Source organism: Oryctolagus cuniculus, chromosome 18 (assembly GCF_051225735.1).
Source record: "Oryctolagus cuniculus isolate XC-2025 breed Fujian yellow rabbit chromosome 18, ASM5122573v1, whole genome shotgun sequence".
NCBI classification, from domain to species: Eukaryota; Metazoa; Chordata; class Mammalia; order Lagomorpha; family Leporidae; genus Oryctolagus; species Oryctolagus cuniculus.
In genome coordinates this window covers 62392502-62414898 of record NC_142884.1, presented here as the reverse complement: position 1 = coordinate 62414898, position 22397 = coordinate 62392502, and the positions used below count along the sequence as shown (strand labels likewise).

The following is a 22397-nucleotide window of genomic DNA, read 5'->3' as shown; positions in this document are numbered from 1 at the left end:
TGGGTCTGCCCAGTTTCAGCCATTGTGGCCAATTTGGGGGGTGAACCTGCAGATGGAAGATCTCTCTCTCTCTCTGTCTCTTCCTCTCTCTCTCAGATAAATAAACAAATCTTTAAAACAAACAAACAGGTAAACTGATGGTTAAATGCAGTCTTTCCGGAGGACTCTTCAGTCCTGAAGGAGTTCCTGAGGGGGTCCTCCCCAGCGCTGAGGTTTGATTCTTCCTTTACCTCTGCTGTGTGAGTAGGAGCTCCAGCTCTAAATTAGAGAGTCCTGGAAAGCTATGGGAAAATTATCTTTTATAAAAATAATTATACATGGAAGGGAAATTGGAAACTGGAGGAAATCTCAAAGAATACTTGCACTCTTCCTCACATGAGATCTGCTCAAAGCAGGAAAGCACACACTGTTTCCTATGGGACACACCATATGGTCCCATTAACTACCAGATAAACTGCCTTTTAGTGTGGCTTTTGAGTGACAGCAACACCTTATTTTTTTTAATGATTAAACAAAACGGAATTTGAATATACTTTCTAGTTTCAAAGTTCTTAACCCCGGGGACATCTTGACCCCTAAATCTACATTTCTTTATTCTTTTCCATTCCAAGTCCCCAGATATAGTATGTGGGGAAACATCCTGCTGCTTCAGATCAAATCAATGTTTGTTAGATGAATTAAAAATTACATGTTCTTAAATTAGAAAGAGAAGCTCAAGAGTATTCTGGCTGAGCTGCTTGGTTTATCCATAGCACCACATTCTGGTTTAAATGATTTCATCACTCAGTCAGAAAGCTGTCACAATTTCAGTGGTTTTCTAGTCACAGCCAATAAAGCAAACAAAAAAACCCTATTATCTTCATGACTAAACAAGTCTTAAACACAGGAAACTGCGTCAACAACTTAAAAGACACACACAAAAATACTAGTGACAGAAACAACTTATTCTGGAGCTAGGAGCTGTAAAATAGCCCATAAGGTTGTGAAAGAAAAGCTTCTGGGGGCCAGCACTGTGGCACAGCGGGTGAGGCCGCTGCCTCCAGTGCCAGCATCCCATGTGGGCGCTGGTTCTAGTCCTGGCTGCTCCACTTCCGATCCAGCTCTCTGCTGTGGCCTGGGAAAGCAGCAGTAGAAGATGGCCCAAGTCCTTAGGCTCCCGCATCCACGTGGGAGGCCAGAAGAAGCTCTTGACTCCAGGTTTTGGATCAGCACAGCTCCAGCCATTGTGGCCAACTGGGAAGCGAATCAGGGGATGGAAGACATCTCTCTCTCTCTCTCTCTCTCTCTCTCTCTGCTTCTCCTTCTTTCTCTGTGTAACTTTGACTTTCAAATAAATAAATAAATCTTTAAAAAAAAAGTTTCTGTCTACATCATTGATATCAGACACTTAAAATGCTTTCTTAGGCACTTAAGATAATAGAATTCATTTTAAAATTCATTAGTAGATTTAGAGGAGGATAAGTTTTTTTTTTTTTTTTTTGCCTTTAGTCTTACCTTGTAGCAACCAGAGGGTAGCTATGACATGGTGATGCCCAGGCATCTCTTGTCCACGGCATACAGTCATAAAGTAGTAGGTCCTTCTCGGTCACAGCCATGAGGATGGGTCTCCATTGTTGTCTTCCACCATCTAGTTTTGCCTGTTTCAATGGAGAAATCCAGACATCAGAGCCAAGTATAACTGTACAACTTTGTAAAAGTTAATTCAATAATGGCCTAAATTATTGCATCTTCATTTTGCTTGCCTATCCTAACAGACTTGAGATACAGGGAACATTCCCTCAGGTTCCTTCCCACTGGTAGGGATTCGCCACTGTGAGGTGTGAGGTTGTTTGTGCATTTAAGAAGCTCTCCTTGGGGGCCAGCTCTGTGGCATAGTGGGTAAGGCCACCACCTGCAGTGCCGGCATTCCATATGGGCACCAGTTCGAGAGGAGACCTGGCAGCTCCACTTCCAATCCAGCTCACTGCTATGGCCTGAGAGCGCAGTGGAAGATGACCCAAAGCCTTGGGCCCCTGCACCTGGTTGGGAGACCCAGAGGAGGCTCCTTATTCCTGGCTTCATATCGGTACAGCTCCAGATGTTGTGGCCAACTGGGAAGTGAACCAGTGGATTAAAGATCTCTCTCTCTCTCTCTGCCTCTCCTTCTCTCTCTGTGTAACTCTGAATTTCAAGTAAAATAAAATAATCTTTAAAAAAAAAAAAGCAGCTCTCCCTTGGTGAGTTTCAGACACTATCTAGTGATAGAACATAGTATATCCCCTACCACATAGCAACTGTGCATCATGAATTCTGATGAAAAATAGAGCATGCATTCAAAATGGTGATAGCTTCAGTGTGTCTGATGTGTGAGTGATATCTTCCAAGTACAGGACAGAAATTCCTATTACCTACTCCTACTAGTAGGACAGAAAATTCTCCTACTAAATAAATCTGATTAATCTAATTATCAACATTTCCCAAGTGTTTTTGATCAGGACCTATAAGAGAAATACAATTTTACATTGTAATTTAGTTTTTTTTTTCTTTTATTTTTTTTTTATTTTTTGACAGGCAGAGTGGACAGTGAGAGAGAGAGACAGAGAGAAAGGTCTTCCTTTGCCGTTGGTTCACCCTCCAATGGCCGCTGCGGCCGGCGCGCTGCGGCCGGTGCACCGCGCTGATCCGATGGCAGGAGCCAGGAGCCAGGTGCTTTTCCTGGGCTCCCATGGGGTGCAGGGCCCAAGCACCTGGGCCATCCTCCACTGCACTCCCGGGCCACAGCAGAGAGCTGGCCTGGAAGAGGGGCAACCGGGACAGAATCCGGCGCCCCGACCGGGACTAGAACCCGGTGTGCCGGCGCCGCTAGGCAGAGGATTAGCCTAGTGAGCCGCGGCGCCGGCCACATTGTAATTTAGTACACACACATAACCAAATATTTTGAAAATTTTCTATTATATTCAATAAAATTTGAGTTTATTGGGTATATTGAATATTTCCCAAAATACAACTCCCTGTATTTTGGGTAACAGACTATGGTAACTTCTATTTGCTTTTTTAAAAGATTTTATTTGAAGGGGAGAGAGAGAGAGAAGGGAAGGAGGGGAGAAGGACAGAAAGATCCTTTATCTTCTTGTTTACTTCATAAATGGCTACAACAGCCAGGGCGGGGCAGGCTGAGGCCAGGAGCCAGGCACTCCACCTGGGTCTGCATGTGGGCACCATCTGCTGCCCTCCCAGGTGCTTTAGCAGGGAGCTGGATCAGGATTGGAACTGACATTCTGATAGGGGTTGCTAGCCTCGCAGGTGGCAACTAAACTGCTGCACCGCAATGCCATGCCCTATTTTCCAAAAATGCTGATCATGAGCCACTAGGTTATATATATATTTTTAAAGATTTCTTTATTTATTTGAAAGGCAGAGTTATATAGAGAGAGGCAGAGGCAGAGAGAGAGAGATTATCCATCTGCTGATTCACTCCCCAGATGGCTGCCAATGGTCAAAGCCGTACAGATCCGAAGCCAGGAGCCAGGAGCTTCTTCTGGGTCTCCTATGTGGGTGCAGGGGCCCAAGGACTTGGGCCATCTTCTACTGCTTTCTCAGGCCATAGCAGAGAGCTGGATTGGAAGTGAAGCAGCTGGGACTCGAATCGGTGCCCATACGGGATGCTGGCACTGCAGGCGGCAGCTTTACCTACTATGCTACAGTGCTGGTCCCTAGGTTATATTTTTGGAAAACACTAATGTAAACTATTGTTAAAGAGTTTCCTATCATATTTAAGAAATTTGTATTTCAGCTTGAAATGTCCCATTGAATTTAAATGCATAGTTATCTCTGTAAAAGATTAAAAATGCAGGAAAACAACCACCCTTTTTCCATACTGTCAAGGGTCCAAGACTTTTAAAAAGCAAGTTTGTTCAAGAGAAGCCCTGTCATCATCAAAACTTTTGCCCTCCTTAGATGAAACATCGGAGCAGGGACCACTTAGCAACACATACTTCAACACTGAACAACAGGCAGTCACCATGGATGGCTCTGCAGAAAATTCAAGTTGATCAATCACTCATCTTTTAAAGAGTTGTCTTCAGAGCCACTTCTCATTTTCTTTTCCTGAATTAGGACATGGCAGAACACCTTAAGAATACTTCTGCAATCTGCCAGTGGTCTGAGTGGGTTGGTTCTGTGTTATGACCTCTAACACCAGGACTCTTTTTCTCTTAGCCACAACCATGAGCTAATTCCAGGAGTGGGAAGTGAATTCTAGCCAGTAAGGGGAGTGGTATTCTACTATGTGTTGGAAAACAACAACAACAACAAAACTACGACCTGACTGAAAATTCAAGCAAAGTATTATTGAAATAATTACATTTTTCTTATCAGTGGACACTAGTTTTCTAAGACTATTTCATTCTAAAGTAACTGCAATATCCAGAGAGAGAATATAAGCTCTAGAGATGTTCTCTTAGATTGTTACATTTTTGGATCATAGATTTCTAATCATGTTCAGTAGCAAGTCTCTGTCTCCAAGACAGTTATGGACAATATTTCAATAAGGAAAAGCATGTAAAATCTATCTTTTCAAAGAGTTAAAGTTGATAATCAGATGATTTTTAAAGATTTATTTTATGTATTTGAAAGGCAGAGTAGAGAGAGAGAGAGAGAGAGAGAGATCTTCTATGTGCTGGTTCACCCCCAAATGGCTGCAATACTGGAGCTGGACTGATCCAAAGCCAGAAGCTTTTTCCAGGTCTCCCACATGGGTGCAGGGGCCCAGATACTTAGGCAATCTTCCATTGCTTTCCCAGGTGCACTAGCAGGGAGCTGGATCAGAAGTGTAACAGCTGAGACTCCAACATGCCGGTGTCGGCAGGTGGCAGCTTCATCCACTACACCACAGTGCCGGCCCCTAATCAAGATTTTTTGTTAATGAATTTCTCCGAAGTTGCAAAAGAGAGATTTTTGAAGGCTAGACCAGAAAATATGCATCTGGTAAACCTGAATTAAACGTTCAAGGGTGTTAAAAAACTTCATGGAGAATATGTTATCTTTTAATTACACTTTCCATGAACTTTTTGAAGTAAGTTAGTATTTTGTCCCTAAGAAAATTTTTGGGTTCTAAAGGAAAAATGCTATTGCCAAAAGAAGCAATATCCACTAGAGAGAGAGAGAGAGAGCATTATGTTTATGAATTTTTAAAAAGTGTTTGCTCTTTAGTTCTTTTAAGCTTCTTTTTTAGAGAATATCTTTTCCCTTCTTCTACTTAACAGTGAAGAAAAATGAAACCTCAATTTTAGTCATTCTGTTTACCTATTGCCTTAACTTTTAACGATACTGTTTGCTTTTACTGGAGTCAAAATGCTGCCTGCTATATATAGTATGTGTTTTCGGTTGTGGTATCAGCACAAATAGCTGTGGGGCTCCATTACTGAGTTTTTGGCTGGAGAAAAAAGGGATACTAATGTTAGGGTTTTAGTTTGCAGGTGATTCAATACCCACACACACATATAACCAGCCAAACAACAGCATTCTTCAAATTTTACTTTTCAATAAACAAAATCGGATAGCACTAAAGATGAAAAAGTCCTCAGAGTTATTATCCATTCTCCAAACTCCTTAGTCGCTCTTTCTTTTTGACAGGTGATGAGACTTCTCTGCTCTTTATTGATTTAATTATTACCATAGAAAACAGAGATTAAAAATTTGGGAAAGTAATCTGCTAATTCTGATTTAGCATTTATATATTTATTTTAGTATATATAATTTAGTATATATATATTTTATCCTAATTTGCACCTTTATATTCAGTCTGAGAATTAACAGGAACAAAGCATGAACTGTTAAAGCATTTCTTTGGCTAGTTTGGTTTTTCTCATCAACACCAAAATGCTTTAGAAAAACTGATTTTAAGCCGGCGCCGTGGCTCAATAGGCTAATCCTCCACCTTGCGGCGCCGGCACACCGGGTTCTAGTCCCGGTTGGGGCGCCAGATTCTGTCCCGGTTGCCCCTCTTCCAGGCCAGCTCTCTGCTATGGCCCGGGAGTGCAGTGGAGGATGGCCCAGGTGCTTGGGCCCTGCACCCCATGGGAGACCAGGAAAAGCACCTGGATCCTGGCTCCTGCCATCGGATCAGCGCGGTGCGCCGGCTGCAGCGGCGGCCATTGGAGGGTGAACCAACGGCAAAGGAAGACCTTTCTCTCTCTGTCTCTCTCTCTCACTGTCCACTCTGCCTGTCAAAAAAAAAAAAAAAAAAAGAAAAACTGATTTTATAGGTAATAGTTGCTCCATTTGGTGAACTCAAAGAAAATTTCCTTTAAGAATATACAACCAGAGGGGCCAGTAGTTGGGTAGACCACCACCTGTGATGATGCCAGCATCCCATATGGCTGCCAGTTTGTGTCTCAGCTGCTCCACTTCTGATCCAGTTCCCTTCTAAGATGTCTGGGAAAGCAGTGGAGAATGGCCCAAGTGCTTGAGCCCTTGTACCCTGATGAAAGACCTGGTAGAAGTTCTCAGTTCTTGGCTTCAAGCTGGCACAGTCCCTGCTGCTATAGCTTTTGAGGAGTGAATCAGTGAATGGAATGTCTCTCTGTCTCTCCTTCTCTCTATAACTCTTTCAAATAAAATTAAAAAAAAAATAAATTTTAAAGAGAAAATGAATATAACCAGAGGGGCCACCATTGTGGTGTAGCAGGTTAAGCCACAGCCCACAATGCCAGAATCTCATATGGTCACTGGAGTCCTGGCTGCTCCATTTTCCATTTAGCTCCTTGCTAATGGCCTGAAAAAGCATTAGAGGATGGCCCAGGTGTGTGGGCTCCTGCACCCATGTGGGAAACCCAGATGAAATTCCTGGCTCCTGTGTTTTCCCAGCCCCAACCCCGGCATTGCAATCATCTGGGGAGTACCAGCAGATGGAAGATCCCTTTCTCTCTGTCTCTGTAATTCTCCCTTTCAAACAAACAAACAGAAGAATATAACCAGACTTCAAAAGAAAACACAATGAAAGCAAAAACAGACAAATGGGATTCTATTAAATTAAAAAGCAAGCAATTAGAAGAGTAAAGAGACAACTCAGAGACTAAGAGAAATTATTTCTAAGTTATACATTGGATAAAAGGCTAACACCCAAAATATACAAGGAACTCAAATTACTGAATAACAAGAAGATAAACAACTACTGAAATACGAGCAAAGGACCTACAAGGACATTTCCTAAAAGATGCACAGAAGCAGGTGCTGTGGTGCAGCAACCTAAGCTGCCACTGGCATGTCAGCATCCCACATCAGAGCGCTGGTTTGAGCGCCAACTGCTCCACTTCCGATCCAGCTTCCTGCTCATGCGCCTGGAAAACAGCAGAAGATGGCCCAAATACTTGGGTCTCTGCCACCCACATGGGAGACCCAGATGGAGATCCAGGCTCCTGGCTTCAGGCTGGACCAGCCCCAGCCATTGCTGCCATTTGGGGAGTGAATCAGATGGAAGATGGAAGATGGAAGATCTCTGTTACTCTCTCTTACAAATAAAATAAAAACATCTTAAGAAAAAAAGAAAATGCCATGGCCATGAGATAGATGAAAGAAATGCTCAACAATTCCATCAAGGAAATGTTAAGTTAAAACCATAATGAGTCAACAGCTCACACTTACTAGAATGATTATTATAAAAATGATGAACACTAACAAGTGTGGACAAGAATGTAGAGAAAATGGGACCCTTGAGGCCGGCGCTTCGGCATAGCAGGTAAAGCCACTGCCTGCAATGCTGACATCCTATATGGGTGCCGGTTTGAGTCTCATCTGTTTGTCTTCCGACCCAGCTCTCTGCTATGGCCTGGGAAAGCAGTCAAAGATGGCCCAAATTCCTGGGCTCCTGCACCCGTATGAGAGATCTGGAAGAAGCTCCTGGCTCCTGGCTTTGCATCGGCCCAGCTCTGGTCGTTGTGGCCATTTGGGGAGTGAACCAGAGGATGGAAGACCTCTCTCTTTATCTCTGCCTCTCTGAAATGCTGCCTTTCAAATAAATTAATTAATTTAAAGGGGGGGGGCACTTGCACACCATTGGTGGGAATGTAAAGTAGTACAGCCATTGTGAGGAACAGTCTAGAGGCTGCTCCAACAGCTAAATAGATCCAGCAATCCCACTTCTAAATTCCCAAGTAACAGAAATTAGTAGGTTGGAGATGTCCAAAACTCCCAAATTCAACACAGCCTATTCACAAGAGTCAAGATGTGGGAACAAAGCACTCATCAATGAATGAATGGAATAAAATTAGATACACACACCCCCACACAATTGGTTTTAAAATACAGGGAGTTCTGTAACTTGCAACAACACAGATGAGTCTACAGGACTGTATGCTAAGTGAAATAAGCTAGATGTAGATAAATACTGAATGGTTTTATTTATATGTGAAGTAGGGAGTAGAAGAATAGTTGCCAGAGGCTGAGGGGTGGAGAGATAGATAAGGAAGGACAGCTATTAGTTAAAGGGTACAAAGTTTTAGTTACACAGAAGCAATAAGATATGGTGATCCACTGGATAGCATGATAACTGTAGTAGTTACTAACACTACGTTGTACATTCTTTCTCTCTGTCTTAACTCTGCATTTCAAATAAATAAAATAAAATTTTAAAAAAGAGAAAAAATAGGGGTTGCATTGTGGCATAGCAGGTTAAATTGCTGCCTGCAACACCAGCATCCAATTATGGATATTGGTTTATGTCCTGGCTGCTCCACTTGCAATCTGGTTGCCTGCTAAGGTGCCTGGGAAAGCAACAGAAGATGGCCCAAGTCCTTGGGCCCTGCATTCACTTGGGAAACTGGGATGAAGCTCCTGGTTCCTGGCTTCAGCCTGGCCCAGTTCTGGCTGTGGTGGTGATCTGGGAAGTGAAGCAGCAGATAGAAACCACGCCCTCCCCCACTCTGTCCTTCAAATAAATTAAAAAAATAAGTATTTCAAAAAATAATAAAATAGAAAAAAGAAAAATAATACATTGTATATTTCAAAATGGGTAAAAGAGGATTTCAAATGCTTTTACCACAAAGAAATGAGGTACAGATAAGCTAATCAGTATGATTTGATCATTTCACAATGTAAACATAGGTGGAAACATTGCATTGTATCCATAAATACATATAATTGCAATATGCCAATGTGTAAAAATTTTTAATAAGGAATATAACCAATATGGGATGGGGCTGGTGCTGTGGCACAGCGGGTAAAGCTGTCGCCTGCATCCCACATGGGCGCCAGTTCGAGTCCTGACTGCTCCACTTGTGATCCAGCTTTCTGCTGTGACCTGGGAGAGCAGTAGAAGATGGCCCAATCTGCTCCCAACATGGGAGACCCACAAGAAGCTCCTGGCTCCTGCCTGCGGATCGGCACAGCTCTGGCCGTTGCCGACAGTCGGGGAGTGAACCAGCGGATGGAAGACCTCTCTCTCTCTCTCTCTCTCTGCCTTTCTTCTCTCTGTGTAACTCTTTCAAATAAATAAATAAATAAATCTTAGAAAAAAAAAGGTTAGAATATATACAAACACAAACATCCGTAAAGAGACAGAGTCCCTATATACAGAACAGATTATCTATTGTTACTAAGTAGCTATAGTTCAGGTATTCCCTGTTTTTTTTCTTTTTCTTTTCTTTTCTTTTTTTTTTTTTTTTTTTTGACAGGCAGAGTTAGTGAGAGAGTGAGTGAGAGAGAGAGAGAGACAGAGAAAGGTCTTCCTTTTTCCGTTGGTTCACCCCCCAAGTGGCCGCTACGGCTGGCACGTTGCAGCCAGCACGCTGCGCCAATCCGAAGCCAGGAGCCAGGTGCTTCCTCCTGGTCTCCCATGTGGGTACAGGGCCCAAGCACTTGGGTCATCCTCCACTGCCTTCCTGGGCCACAGCAGAGAGCCGGACTGGAAGAGGAGCAACTGGGACAGAATCTGGCACCCCGACCAGGACTAGAACCCGGGGTGCCAGTGCCACAGGCAGAGGATTAGCCAAGTGAGCCATGGCACTGGCCCCCTGTTTTGAATAAACTCGATTTAAGATAATGTGAAATAACAAGAATGATAAATTAAGAAGAAATAATTTAATATTAAACAAATGATCCTTCCTAAATTTATCTGCCCTAAATGATTCTTTTCTTAGTGTACTGCAACTAAAATAGCTCCTTATATATGCCAACTTTTCAAGAAATATACCCTTTGCCAAAATAAATATTTATCTGAATCAGAAATGATTCAAATTTTTTGTGATCATTATTTTCATATTCACAGTTAATCAATCTTAAAGGAAGAAAAGGCTTTAACATTTACGTAGTTCAACACTTATTAGATACATAATTCATTATAACAACTATGAGAAAAGGTATCCAGTCTTGTTTTGAATACCTTATTTCCGAGAGTAATATGTGATTTGGGTAACCCAAGCAACTACTTCAAAATATAAAAAGAGCATTTTAGAAACAGTTCTTTGAATCAGCTTGGTCATACTATTTTTAAGGCAGTTGGAACTTCTCCACTTAGTAGTGTTTTCCAATCCTGAATTTATATTAGTAGATTTTAATATATAAACATATATATTAAATTTATTTATTTGAAAGCCAGAGTTAGAGAGAGAGGGAGAGACAAAGAGAGATCTTCTATCTGCTGGTTCACTCCCCAGGTGGCCACAAGGGCCAGGACAAGGACAGCCCGGAGCCGGGAGCTTCATCTGGGTCTCCTCTGTGGGTGCAGGGGCCTAAGGACTCGGGCCATCTTTTGCTGTTTCCCAGGCAAATCAGCAGGGAGCCAGATCAGAAGTGGAGTACCCGGGACTTGAACCACCACCCATTTGGGATGCAGGCTTTGCAGGCAGCACCACAATGCCAACTCCCTTAGATAATATTTTATAATTAGTGCCTTGTTTGCTTGCTTTTTATATATATGTATGCAGACAGAGAAAACAGAATTACTTTACATAAGTTACTAGGCTAAGTTCTTTGGAGGAATAGGATTTGGAAAAAATCAGTTCCTGTCTTCCAAGAGCTCCCAACTGAGTGGGGAAACACACACTTAAATGTGGCCCACAAAAGACACACTGCAATGAACTGTCAGCTTTATTTTTCTCCTTTCTAACACAAATCCTATTAACTTCACTTTAAAAGTCTAGCAAACATTGCTGTTGAGAATCTAAATTAAATTAGCACCACCTCAACAGAAGGTTATTTGGCAATATTTATGAAAATTGCAAATGCATATACTCTTTGCAGTAGCTTAAAAATAAGCCAATAAATTCTTTGCTACTTTCCCTTGGGTTTAGGCTGAAGGTAAGCAAGTTACTTCTGATGAGAAGAAAACAGAAGCAACAGTGCGTGACTTCTGAGACTGGGTCATATAAGGTACTGTGGCTTCCATCGTGTTCTCGTTCTCAGATCACTCTGATGGAAACCGGTGGTTACTGTCGCTCCCCCTCTTTGTGGAGGAACGACACAGGACCCTGCGCTGTTCTTTTGTCTGCTCGGCCCTTCCCGGGTTTGCTGCTGGTTCTTCCCGGGTTGGCTACCGTCCCTTCCACCTCCGTGGAAGGGCGGTTCCCCCTGCCACTTTCCCTACTTCCGCGGGGGAGCGGCACACCGCCGGCCGGCTCTCTCGGGGGCTGCTCAGATGTTCCTCAGGTGTTCCTGGTGCATGTTGTCTCTCTCCTCCTTTATAGTCCTCTTCCACCAATCCCAACTCTGCTACCCACACGCCGAGTATGCTGCTCTCCTCCAATCAGGAGCAGGTCCTACAGTTTATTGGTTGAACTGGAGGCAGCTGTGTAGAAGCTGTTTCCTCCTCTCCCAGAGCCATATTGTGGGAAAGCAGATGCATAGAATAAGTCTTAATTCCAGTAACTTAGTCTAGTCCGAGTTGCTCCCCACAGTTACGTCATGAGAACACTCAGGCAGGGCTGTGGTAAGGCCTGCATGTCAAGGAACCGAGGCCTCCTCTAACAACCACAAGCGTGAATTACCTTCCAAGTGGAAGTCCTTGGCTGACTGCCACGCTGCGTGGTCACGTGGCCACTGACTTCAAGCTAGGATGAGAGGTCCTGGGCTACAACACCAAACCACGCTGTTATTAGATTCCTGATCCACAGAAACTATAAGTGGCTATTTGTTATTCACTCCCCAAATGGCAGCAATGACCAGGGCTGGGTCAGGCTGAAGCCAGGAGTTAGGAGTTTCTTCTGCGTCTCTCATGTGGGTACAGGGGCCCAGGCAATTGGGCGATCCTCTGCTGCTTTCCCAGGTGCATTAGCAGGGAGCTGCATCTGAAGTGGAGCAGCCTGAACTCGAGCCAGCGCCAATATGGGATGCTGGCACTACAAGTGGCAGTTTTACCCTCTATGTCACAATGCCAGCTCCAAGGGAGTCTGTTATTTTAAGCCATTGAGTCTTGGGGATAATTCATGGTGGAATAATAGACAAAATAATAATTGACAGGGCAGGCACTACGGAACAGTAGGTTAAGCCTCTGTCTGCAGTACCAGAGGCGCCAGTTCGTGACCTGGCTGCACCATTTCCAATCCAGCTCTCTGCCATGGGCCCCTGCACCTGTGTGGGAGACCTGGAAGAAGCTCCTGGCTGCTTTACTGAAACACAGCCACATCCAAGCATTTCCACATTTTCTGATTGCTTTCTTGATACAATGGCACAGGCAAGTAGCTGTGATGCTATCTAGCCCTTTATAGAAAACATTTGCTGACCTTGGTCTACAATCATGGAAATTACCTACCCTCTGCCACTAAGGACAGCAGTGGTAATAAGAATCGCTATACCATGACAGTTCTTCCTGTAGAGGTGATCACCAGCAACAAACAGTTAAAAGGTAGGGGGAAAAAAGGGAGGAGAAACAAGACAGACAAAAGAGCTGTAAATTACACATCCATGATAAATATTTCAGACATATGACATGGGGAACCATGTTGGCTCTGAATGGGAACCACGTGAGAGAGACCCTGCTCTGCCTCCCAGCCTACCTGCTCTGCCAGCCAGGCAATGTGCTTGACCTCCTTGCTGCCTCCTGCTGTACTGGTTGCACCAAGCATGGTATTGAGTTCAGCCAACACCTGTGGGAGGAGAGCCATTATGTTGGTGTGGATAGCTACGAACCAGGAGTGTGCTGTGGCTGTGTCTTTGCAGCGTAGGATCAACGTGTTCCTGCTATCAGGAGAATGTAGCTCTATCAATCTGTGTGGAAAAAGAAAAAAAAGTGAGCTAGGTGAGAAGTTATTAAATCTCCCAGGGCTTTTTTAATACTAAGTTAAAACTTTATTGAATAAAGAACACTCTCCAGGGGGTCGGCACAGTGGCATACTGGGTAAACCCACTGCCTGCAGTGCTGGCATCTCATTTGGGTGCTAGTTTGAGTCCCGGCTGCTCCACTTATGATTTAGCTCTCTGCTATGGCCTGGGATAGCCACAGAAGATGGCCCAAGTCCTTGGGCCCCTGCACCCACATGGGAGACCAGGAAGAAGCTCCTGGCTCCTTGGCTTCAGATTTGGCACAGCTCCAGCTGTTGTAGCCATCTGGGGAGCGAACCAGCGGATGAAGACCTCTCTTTCTCTCTGCCTCTGCCTCTCTGTAACTCTGACTTTCAAGTAAGTAAATCTTTAAAAAAAAAAAAAAATTCTCCAGAACACATGATCTGATGGATCAGGAATACATTACATGAAATAAAGCTGAACATGATTTTTTAAGTACTTAGGAAATTATGGCATAAGGTCTTACAGATTAAAAAAAAAAAAACACACACACAAAAAACTACTGTCCATATAGTGAATAGAAATTTATATTATGTGAAATAAAGAAAAGGGAAATTAGCAGAAGAATACTCCTTTTAAAGATTTATCTATTTCATTTATTTGAAAGAGTTTCAGAGAGAAAGGACAGCGATAGAGAGCTATCTTCCATCCACTGATTCACTTCCCAAATAGCCACAACGACCAAGGCTGGGTGAGGCTGAAGTCAGGAGCCAGATCAGGATCTCCCACATGAGTGCAGGGTCCCAAGCACTTGGGCCATCTTCTGCTGTTTTCCCAGGTGCATTAGCAGAGAGCTAGAGCAGAAGTGGAGCAGCCAGGTCTCAAATCAGCACCCACATGGGATGCCAGCGTTACAGGCAGCAGCCTAAGCTGTTAGGCTAGAATGCCAGCCCCAGGAACACTAGTTTTTTTCTGAAAATCTGTGTTTTAATATATGGGTAATACAGTATGATTAAATCACCCATGGACTAATGGAAGAAAAGTAGTTAAGAGATCTTCAACACTATGACTGTTCTCTTATTACTCAACTGAGAACAACCTTTATTTCAAAAGTAACTTTCAAGAATTATCTATTGGGGCTGGCGCTGTGGCGCAGTGGGTAAAGTTGCCACCTGTAGCGCTAGCATCCCATATGGGTGCCAGTACAATTGAGTTCTCTGCTATGGCCAGGGAAAGCAGTAAAAGATGGTCCAAGTGCTTGGGCCCCTGCATCCATGTGGGACACCCAAAAAAAAAAAGCTCCTGGCTCCAGGCTCCTGGCTTTGGATTGGTCCAGTTCCAGCTGTTATGGCCATTTGGGAGTGAACCAACAGATGGAATACCTTTCTGTCTCTTCCTGTCTCTGTAACTCTCCCTCTCAAATAAATATTTTTTAAAAGAATTATCTATTTTGGGGCTGGCGCTGCAGCACACCAGGTTAATGCCCTGGTCTGGAGTGCCTGCAGCCCATATGGGCGCCGGTTCAAGACCCAGCTGCTCCATTTCTGATCCAGCTCTCTGCTACGGCCTGGGAAAGCAGTAGCAGAAGATGGTCCAAGTGCTTGGGCCCCTGCACCTGTGTGGGAGACCCAGAAGAAGCTCCTGGCTTCAGCCTGGCCCAACCCTGGCTGTTGTGGCCATTTGGAGAGTGAACCAGCAGATGAACTACCTTTCTCTCTGTCTCCCCTCTCTTTGTCTGTAACTCTATTGCTCAATAAATAAATAAAATCTTAAAAAAAGAAAGAAAAATCAGAACTTATTCCTCATATCTAATTTGGAATTTAGTACTGGTTGGCCAACTTCTCCCCTTCTCTTTGCCCTCTCTATTCCACAGCCTCTGGTAATCATTATCTTACGCTTTACTTCTGTGAGATTTTTTTTTTTTTAAGATTTATTTATTTTGGCCGGCGCCGCAGCTCACTAGGCTAATCCTCCGCCTTGCGGCACCGGCACACCAGATTCTAGTCCCGGTGGGGGCACTGGATTCTGTCCTGGTTGCCCCTCTTCCAGGCCAGCTCTCTGCTGTGGCCAGGGAGTGCAGTGGAGGAAGGCCCAAGTACTTGGACCCTGCACCCCATGGGAGACCAGGATAAGTACCTGGCTCCTGCCATTGGATCACCGCGGTGTGCTGGCCGCAGCACGCCAGCCGCGGCGGCCATTGGAGGGTGAACCAACGGCAAAAGGAAGACCTTTCTCTCTGTCTCTCTCTCTCACTGTCCACTCTGCCTGTCAAAAAAAAAAAAAAAAAGATTTATTTATTTTATTTGAAAGTCATAGTTACACACAGAGAGGAGAGGCAGAGAAAAAGAGAGAGAGAGATCTTCCATCCACTGGTTCACTCCTCAGATGGCTGCAAAGGCTGGAGCTGCGCCAATCCGAAGCCAGAAGCCAGGTGCTTCCTCCTGGTCCCCCATGTGGGTGCAGGGGCCCAAGCACTTGGGCCACCTTCTACTGCTTTCCCAGGGCATAGCAGAGAGCTGGATCACAAGAGGAGTAGCCGGGGCTAGAACTGGTGTCCATATGGGATGCTGGTGCCGCAGGCAGAGGATTAACTACTGCGCCATGGCGCTGGCCCTCCCCTTCACTTTTGAGGTAACAATGCAGTCAAGGAATTCATGCTACAGTAAATAACAAGTTCAACAAGTGACAAAGACTCTACTTTAGTGGGAATGTGGGTAAGGGCCGTAAACAACAGTCAAATGGAAAAATGACTCTCTCACCCATATGGAGCAAATCTCAAAGTAATCATCAATCATAAAACTATAGTAGTATAACATTCTTTTTTTTTATTTTTATTTATTTATTTATTTATTTTTTTGACAGGCAGAGTGGACAGTGAGAGAGACAGAGAGAAAGGTCTTCCTTTGCTGTTGGTTCACCCTCCAATGGCCGTGTGGCCGGCGCGCTGCGGCTGGCGTACCGCGCTGATCCGATGGCAGGAGCCAGGAGCCAGGTGCTTTTCCTGGTCTCCCATGGGGTGCAGGGCCCAAGCACTTGGGCCATCCTCCACTGCACTCCCTGGCCACAGCAGAGAGCTGGCCTGGAAGAGGGGCAACCTGGACAGAATCCGGCGCCCCGACCGGGACTAGAACCCGGTGTGCCGGCGCAGCTAGGCGGAGGATTAGCCTAGTGAGCCGCGGTGCCGGCCTTTTTTTTTTTTGACAGGTAGAGTTACAGACAGTGAGAGAGAGAGAGAGAGACAGGGAGAAAGGTCTTCCTGCCGTTGGTTCACTCCCCAAATGGCCACTACGGCCAGCTCTGCGCCGATCTGAAGCCAGGAGCCAGGTGTTCTTTCCCGGCCTCCCATGCGGGTGCAGGGGCCCAAGCACTTGGGCCATCCTCCACTACCCTCTCAGGCCACAGCAGAGAGAGAGCTGGACTGGAAGAGGAGCAACCGGAACTAGAACCCGGCACCCATATGGGATGCCAGCGCCGAGGCAGAGGATTAACCAAATGAGCCACGGCACCGGCTCCAGTAGTATAACATTCTTAACTATCATTTTGACAAATATATAAAACATAACTTGACAAAACTGCATTTGTAACAATACTGATATCTACGGGCATTTCTCTTTTTTGTTTGTGGATTTTTTTTTAAATTTTAGTTCCTATTTATAAGGAAAAACATGCAGTATTTGTCTTTCTGTGTCCAGATTATTTCATTCAACATGATGTCTTCCAGTTGCATCCATTTTTCTGAACATGGTAGAATTCCATTCTTTTTTTTTTTTTTTTTAAGATTTGTTTATTTTATTTATTTGAAAGTCAGAGTTACACAGAGAGAAAAGGAGAGGCAGACAGAGAAAGGCCCTCCATCCACTGGTTCACTCCCCAATTGGCTTCAACAGCCGGAACTGCACCAATCCAAATCTAGGAGCCAGGATCTTCTTCCAGGTCTCCCACAGGGAAACCAAGGGGCCCAAGGACTTGGGCCATCTTCTGCTGCTTTCCCAGGCCATAGTAGAGAGCTGGATCAGAAGTGGAGCAGCCGGTCTCAAATCAGTGCCCATATGGGATGCCAGCACTGCAGGCGGTGAGCTTTACCCACTGTGCCACAACACCAGCCCCAAATTTCATTCTTTTTAATAGATGAATAATAGTCCATTGTGTATATATGCCACATTTTCTTTATCCATTCATTTGATAATAGATATCTTGATTGATTCCGTATTTTGGCAATTGTGAAGAGTGCTGCCATAAACATGGTGGTGCAGGTATCTACTTGATATGTGTTCTTGTCTTTTGGGCACATACTCAGAAGTGGGACTGCTGGATCTGACAGCAAGTCTATTTCTAGTTTTTAAGAAATCTCCACCCTGTTTGCCATGTAGATGGACTAATTTACATTCCCACCAACAGTGCATAAGGGTTCCCCTTTCTCTACATCCTTGCCAGCATCTGTTACTGTCTTTCGAATTTCAGCCATTCTGACAAGGGTAAGGAGCTACCTCATTGTGATTGTGACTTGCACTTCCTTGACAGCTAGTGATGCTGAGTATTTTTTCCTATATTTGTTAGCCATTTGCATTTCTTCTTTTGAGAACTGTCTGTTGAGGTTATATAACATTTTCTTTATCCATTCACTTGAGATTGATTGGACACTTGAGATTGATTTCCTATACTGGCTATTGTGAATCTTGCTGCAATAAACATGGGAGTGCAGATATCTTCAACACACCAATTTCATTTCCTTGTGTAAATATCAGTAATGAGACTGCTGGGTATGTGATAGCTCCATTTTTAACTTTGGATTAAAAATTCAAATTAAAATTGGAGTTAAGAAAAAATTTATTTTTCCATAATGACTGAACAAATTTACATTTCTACCAACAATGTGTACATTTTATTTTCTCCATATCCTCACCAGCACATGCTATCTTCTATCCTATCACAGCCATTACAGCTGGAGGGAGGTAATACCTCATTGTGGTTTTGAATTCCATTTCCCTATGATCAGTATTAGTGAGCATTCTTTCATATAATGTCAGTTTCAGTCTTTTGTTCATCTTTAAATCACATTACTTGATTTTTTGCTATCAAGTTGTTTCAGTTTTATATATTGTGGACTTTAGCACTTATCAGAAATATGGTTTGCAAATATTTTACCCCATTCTGTAGGTTGTCACTTCGTTCTGATGTTTGCTGTGCAGAAGCTTTTTTTTATGATTTATTTATTTATTTGAAATGCAGAGTGATAAAGAGGAAGAGACAAAAAAAAAAAAAAGGTATCTTCGATGCACTGATTCACTACACAAATGCCCCCAACAGCCAGGGCTGTGCCAAGCTGATGCCAAGACCCAGGAACTCCACCTGGATCTTCCATGTGGGTGGCAGGAATCCAACTACTTGGGCTCTCACCCATTGCAGGAAACTGGATCTAAAGCATGAAGTAGTCCTGACATGGAGTAGGCACTATGATATGGGATGTGAGTGACCCAAATGGTAGGCCACAAATGCCCATCTCATCTTTTTAGTTTGATGTTATTTCATTTGCTTTTGTTGCCTGTACTTCTGGAATCTTAATTACTCTTTTTTTTTCCTAGTAGTTTTAGGCTCATAGAAAAAAATTTGGCAGAAAGTACGGGGTTTTCCATATAATTTTTCTCTCCATAATTTCTGCCATTATTACCACTGTGCATTAGTGTGGTATATTTGTTACGACCGCTAAGGCAATACTGTGCACCATCCAGTCATCTGTCCCTCCCTGCTAAGCCCTCACAATCACTGATCTCCCTGCTGTCTCCATAGTTTTGTCTTTCTCAAATGTTGTATAGTTGGAATCACATGATATATAACTTTCAGACTGGTTTTTTTTTTTATTTAGCAATATCTATTTAAGATTCCTCTATGCTTTTAGTGCTTTAATAGGTCCTTTCCTTTAATCGTTAGATAATATTCCATCGTATCAGTGCACCACAGTTCATTTATCCAATTACTGAAGGGAATTTTGCTTCCTTCAGAGTCTTAACAAACATGAAAAAAACTGGTAAAGAAATTCGGGGGCCAGAGCCATGGCTCACTTGGTTAATCCTCCGCCTGCGGTGCCGGCATCCCATATGGGCACCGGATTCTGTCCCAGCTGCTCCTCTTCCAGTCCAGCTCTCTGCTGTGGCCCGGAAGGGCAGTGGAGGATGGCCCAAGTGCTTGGGCCCCTGCACTTGCATGGGAGACCAAGAAGAAACACCTGGCTCCTGGCTTCAGATTGGCACAGCGCTGGCCGTGGCGGCCATTAAGGGGGTGACCCAGTGAAGGGAAGACCTTTCTCTCTGTCTCTCTCTGTCTATAACTCTACCTGTCAAATAAATAAAAAAAAAGAAAGAAAGAAAGAAAGAAATTCATGTGCAGGTTTTTGTGTGCATCTAAGTTTCTAACTCCTTTGAGTAAATACCAAGGAGCACAAATGCTGGGTCATATGGTAAGATTATACTTAGCTTTGTAGAAAACTACTAAACTATCTTTCAAAGTAGTCATACTACTTTCCATTCGTATCAGCAACAAATGAGTTCTACATACTTGTCAGCATCTTGGATTTTGGACTATTCTAACAGGTGAGTACTGAGGTGAGTACTGGCATTTCTTTTTTTAATTTGTAGTTTCTTTTTTTCTTTAATTTTAAAGATTTTATTTATCTATTTGAGAGGTAGAATTACAGACAGAGAGAGGGAGAGACAGAGAGAAAGATCTTTTGGCTGCTGGTTCACTCCCCAAATGGCTATAATGGCCAGAGTTGAGCCAATCTGAAGCGAGGAGCCAGGAGCCCGGAGCCCAAGCACTTCAGTGCAGTGGCCCAAGCACTTAGCTACCTTCCATTGCTTTATCAGGCCATAAGCAAAGAACTGGATCAGAAGAGGAGCAGCTGCGACACATACTGGCACTCATATGGGATGCTGGCACTGCAAGCAGAGGCTTAGCCTACTATGCCATAGTGCTGGCCCCAATTTGTAGTTTCTTAATGACACATGGTATTGAGCACCTTTTAATCTACTCATTTGTCATCTGTATGTCCTCTTAGGTGAAGTATCTGTTCAGATCTGACACCTATTTTTTTTTAAGATTTATTTATTTATTTGAAAGGTAGAGTTAGAGGCAGAGGCAAAGAGAGAGAGAGGAAGAAAGGAAGAGAGAGAGAGGGAGGAGAGAGAGAGAATCTTCCTTCAGCTGGTTAACTCTGGAAAAGCTGGAGCTGAACCAATCCAAGGCCAGGAGCCAGGAGCCTCCTCCAGGTCTCCCACGTGGGTGCAGGGGCCCAAGGAGTTGGACCATCCTCCACTACTTTCCCGGGTGTACCAGCAGGGAGCTGGATTGGAAGTGCAGCAGCCAGGACCTCAAACTGGCGTCCGTATGATATGCCAACACTGCGGGCGGCGGCTCTACTTGCTATGCCTCAGTGTCACCTATTTTTAAATTATTTCCATCTTATTTCTTTCTTTCTTTCTTTTTTTTTTTTTTTTTGACAGGCAGGCAGAGTGGACAGTGAGAGAGACAGAGAGAAAGGCCTTCCTTTGCCGTTGGTTCACTCCCCAATGGCCGCCGCAGCCGGCGCGCTGCGGCCGGCGCACCGCGCTGATCCGATGGCAGGAGCCAGGAGCCAAGTGCTTCTCCTGGTCTCCCATGGGGCGCAGGGCCCAAGCACTTGGGCCATCCTCCACTGCACTCCCTGGCCACAGCAGAGAGCTGGCCTGGAAGAGGGGCAACCGGGACAGAATCTGGCGCCCCAACCGGGACTAGAACCCCAGTGTGCTGGCGCCGCTAGGCGGAGGATTAACCTAGTGAGCCGCGGCGCCGGCCTCCATCTTATTTCTAAAGCAAGGAGACAAAGAAGGATCTTCCATCTATTGGTTCACTTGTAATGTCTGCGACAGCCAGAGCTGAGCCAGGTTGAAGAGAGGAGCCCAGAACCCGACTCCAAACTCCCTTGTGGGTGGCAAGAATCCAAGTACTTAAGCAATCACCTGCTGCCTGCCAGGGTGTGCATTAGCAGTATTGAGAGTGAAGGAGCCAGCATTCAAAACACATACTGTAATATGGGATGTGGGTGTCCCAGGTGACATCTTAACTACTGTGCCAAATGTCTGCCTCTATCTATCTGCCTATTTTTGAAAGGCAGAGAGACAGAGACCAAGGCAGAGGAGGGGAGACTGAGATTACAATCACTTGGCTCATTCCCCAAACGTCCTCAACAGCTAGACCTAGGCAGAAGTCAGGAGCCCAGAACTCAATCCGCATCTCCCGCATGAGTGGCAGATATCCAAGTACTTGAGACATCACCTGCTACCTTCGAGGGTGCACATTAGTAGGAAGCTGGCATTCTAAGTGGAGCTGGGGCTAAAACCCAAGTACTTCAAGATGAGATGTTAGCAACCCAACCAGCGTCTAAGCCACTGAACCAAGTGCCCACCTCCATGTCACCCATTTTTAATTGGGTTGTTTTCTTATTGCTGAGTTTTAAGAATTTGATGTAGAGTTTGAATGCCAGTCCTCTATCCAATATGTCCTTTACAAGGATTTTTCCCCCTCAGTCTGGCTTGTCTTTTCATTCGTTTAACAGTGCTTTTGCAGAGCAGAACTTTTAAAATTTAATGAAGCTCAACTTGTCAATTTCTTCTTTCTGGATGGTGTTTTTGTGCTGAATATAAGAAGTCATCACCAAACTTTAAAAGCATTTTTCAAAAGCATAATGCAACAAACTCAGGGACAACAAGAGAGGAGCAATTACAACAAAGCGTTGAAAGCTGGAAACAGTGTTTGTCAGATGCAAGTGAAGTAGGAGAGTCGGGTCAGAGCCAATCCTTGCTGCGAGTCCCTGAGAGGCCGGGGAACTGGCGCAGCTCTGGAAGTGGGAATAATGCCTGCAGCTAAGGAAAGAGGCTGCCCAGAAGTCCATTTGCGCATTCTCCACACCCAACGGCCAGTAACTGCCCCACCCTCATCCTCCCAAAACTGAGTGGGAGCGGTGGGGATGACCTTAGTTCAGACTATTTACCAGGCTATTCAATTTCTAGAGGGGCTATTCATTCCCACCCGGTGCTTTGACACTTTTGCCAGCATAACAGCCTTTAATCACATGCTGGAAGTTCAGCGGCAAACCATGATGAGAAATTTCCTTCACCCCTCCTACTGACCTCCTTAGCACTAAAGACAGGAATCAGTTCATCCTTCCCTAG

At 44.4% G+C, this 22397-nt stretch overlaps 1 protein-coding gene across 4 annotated transcripts in view; it reads right to left on the bottom strand.

Annotated features, from left to right (window-relative positions):
• SNTB2 (syntrophin beta 2) overlaps positions 1-22397 on the bottom strand; it is a 119933-nt gene that overhangs the window by 32262 nt on the left and 65274 nt on the right. For 2 of the 4 annotated variants that reach the window (XR_016225341.1, XR_016225340.1), the window contains exons 3-4: positions 12969-13058; positions 1495-1637 (exon numbers count right to left, since the gene is read on the bottom strand). Coding sequence is in view for 1 of the 4 variants with exons in the window: in XM_051847241.3 (XP_051703201.2) it covers positions 1495-1637; positions 12969-13179 (354 nt within the window). In the remaining 3 variants the exon portion in view is untranslated. Of the gene's footprint in view, positions 1-1494; positions 1638-12968; positions 13180-22397 lie in introns of all 4 variants that reach the window. The other 2 variants (XR_016225339.1, XM_051847241.3) reach the window with 1 other exon arrangement.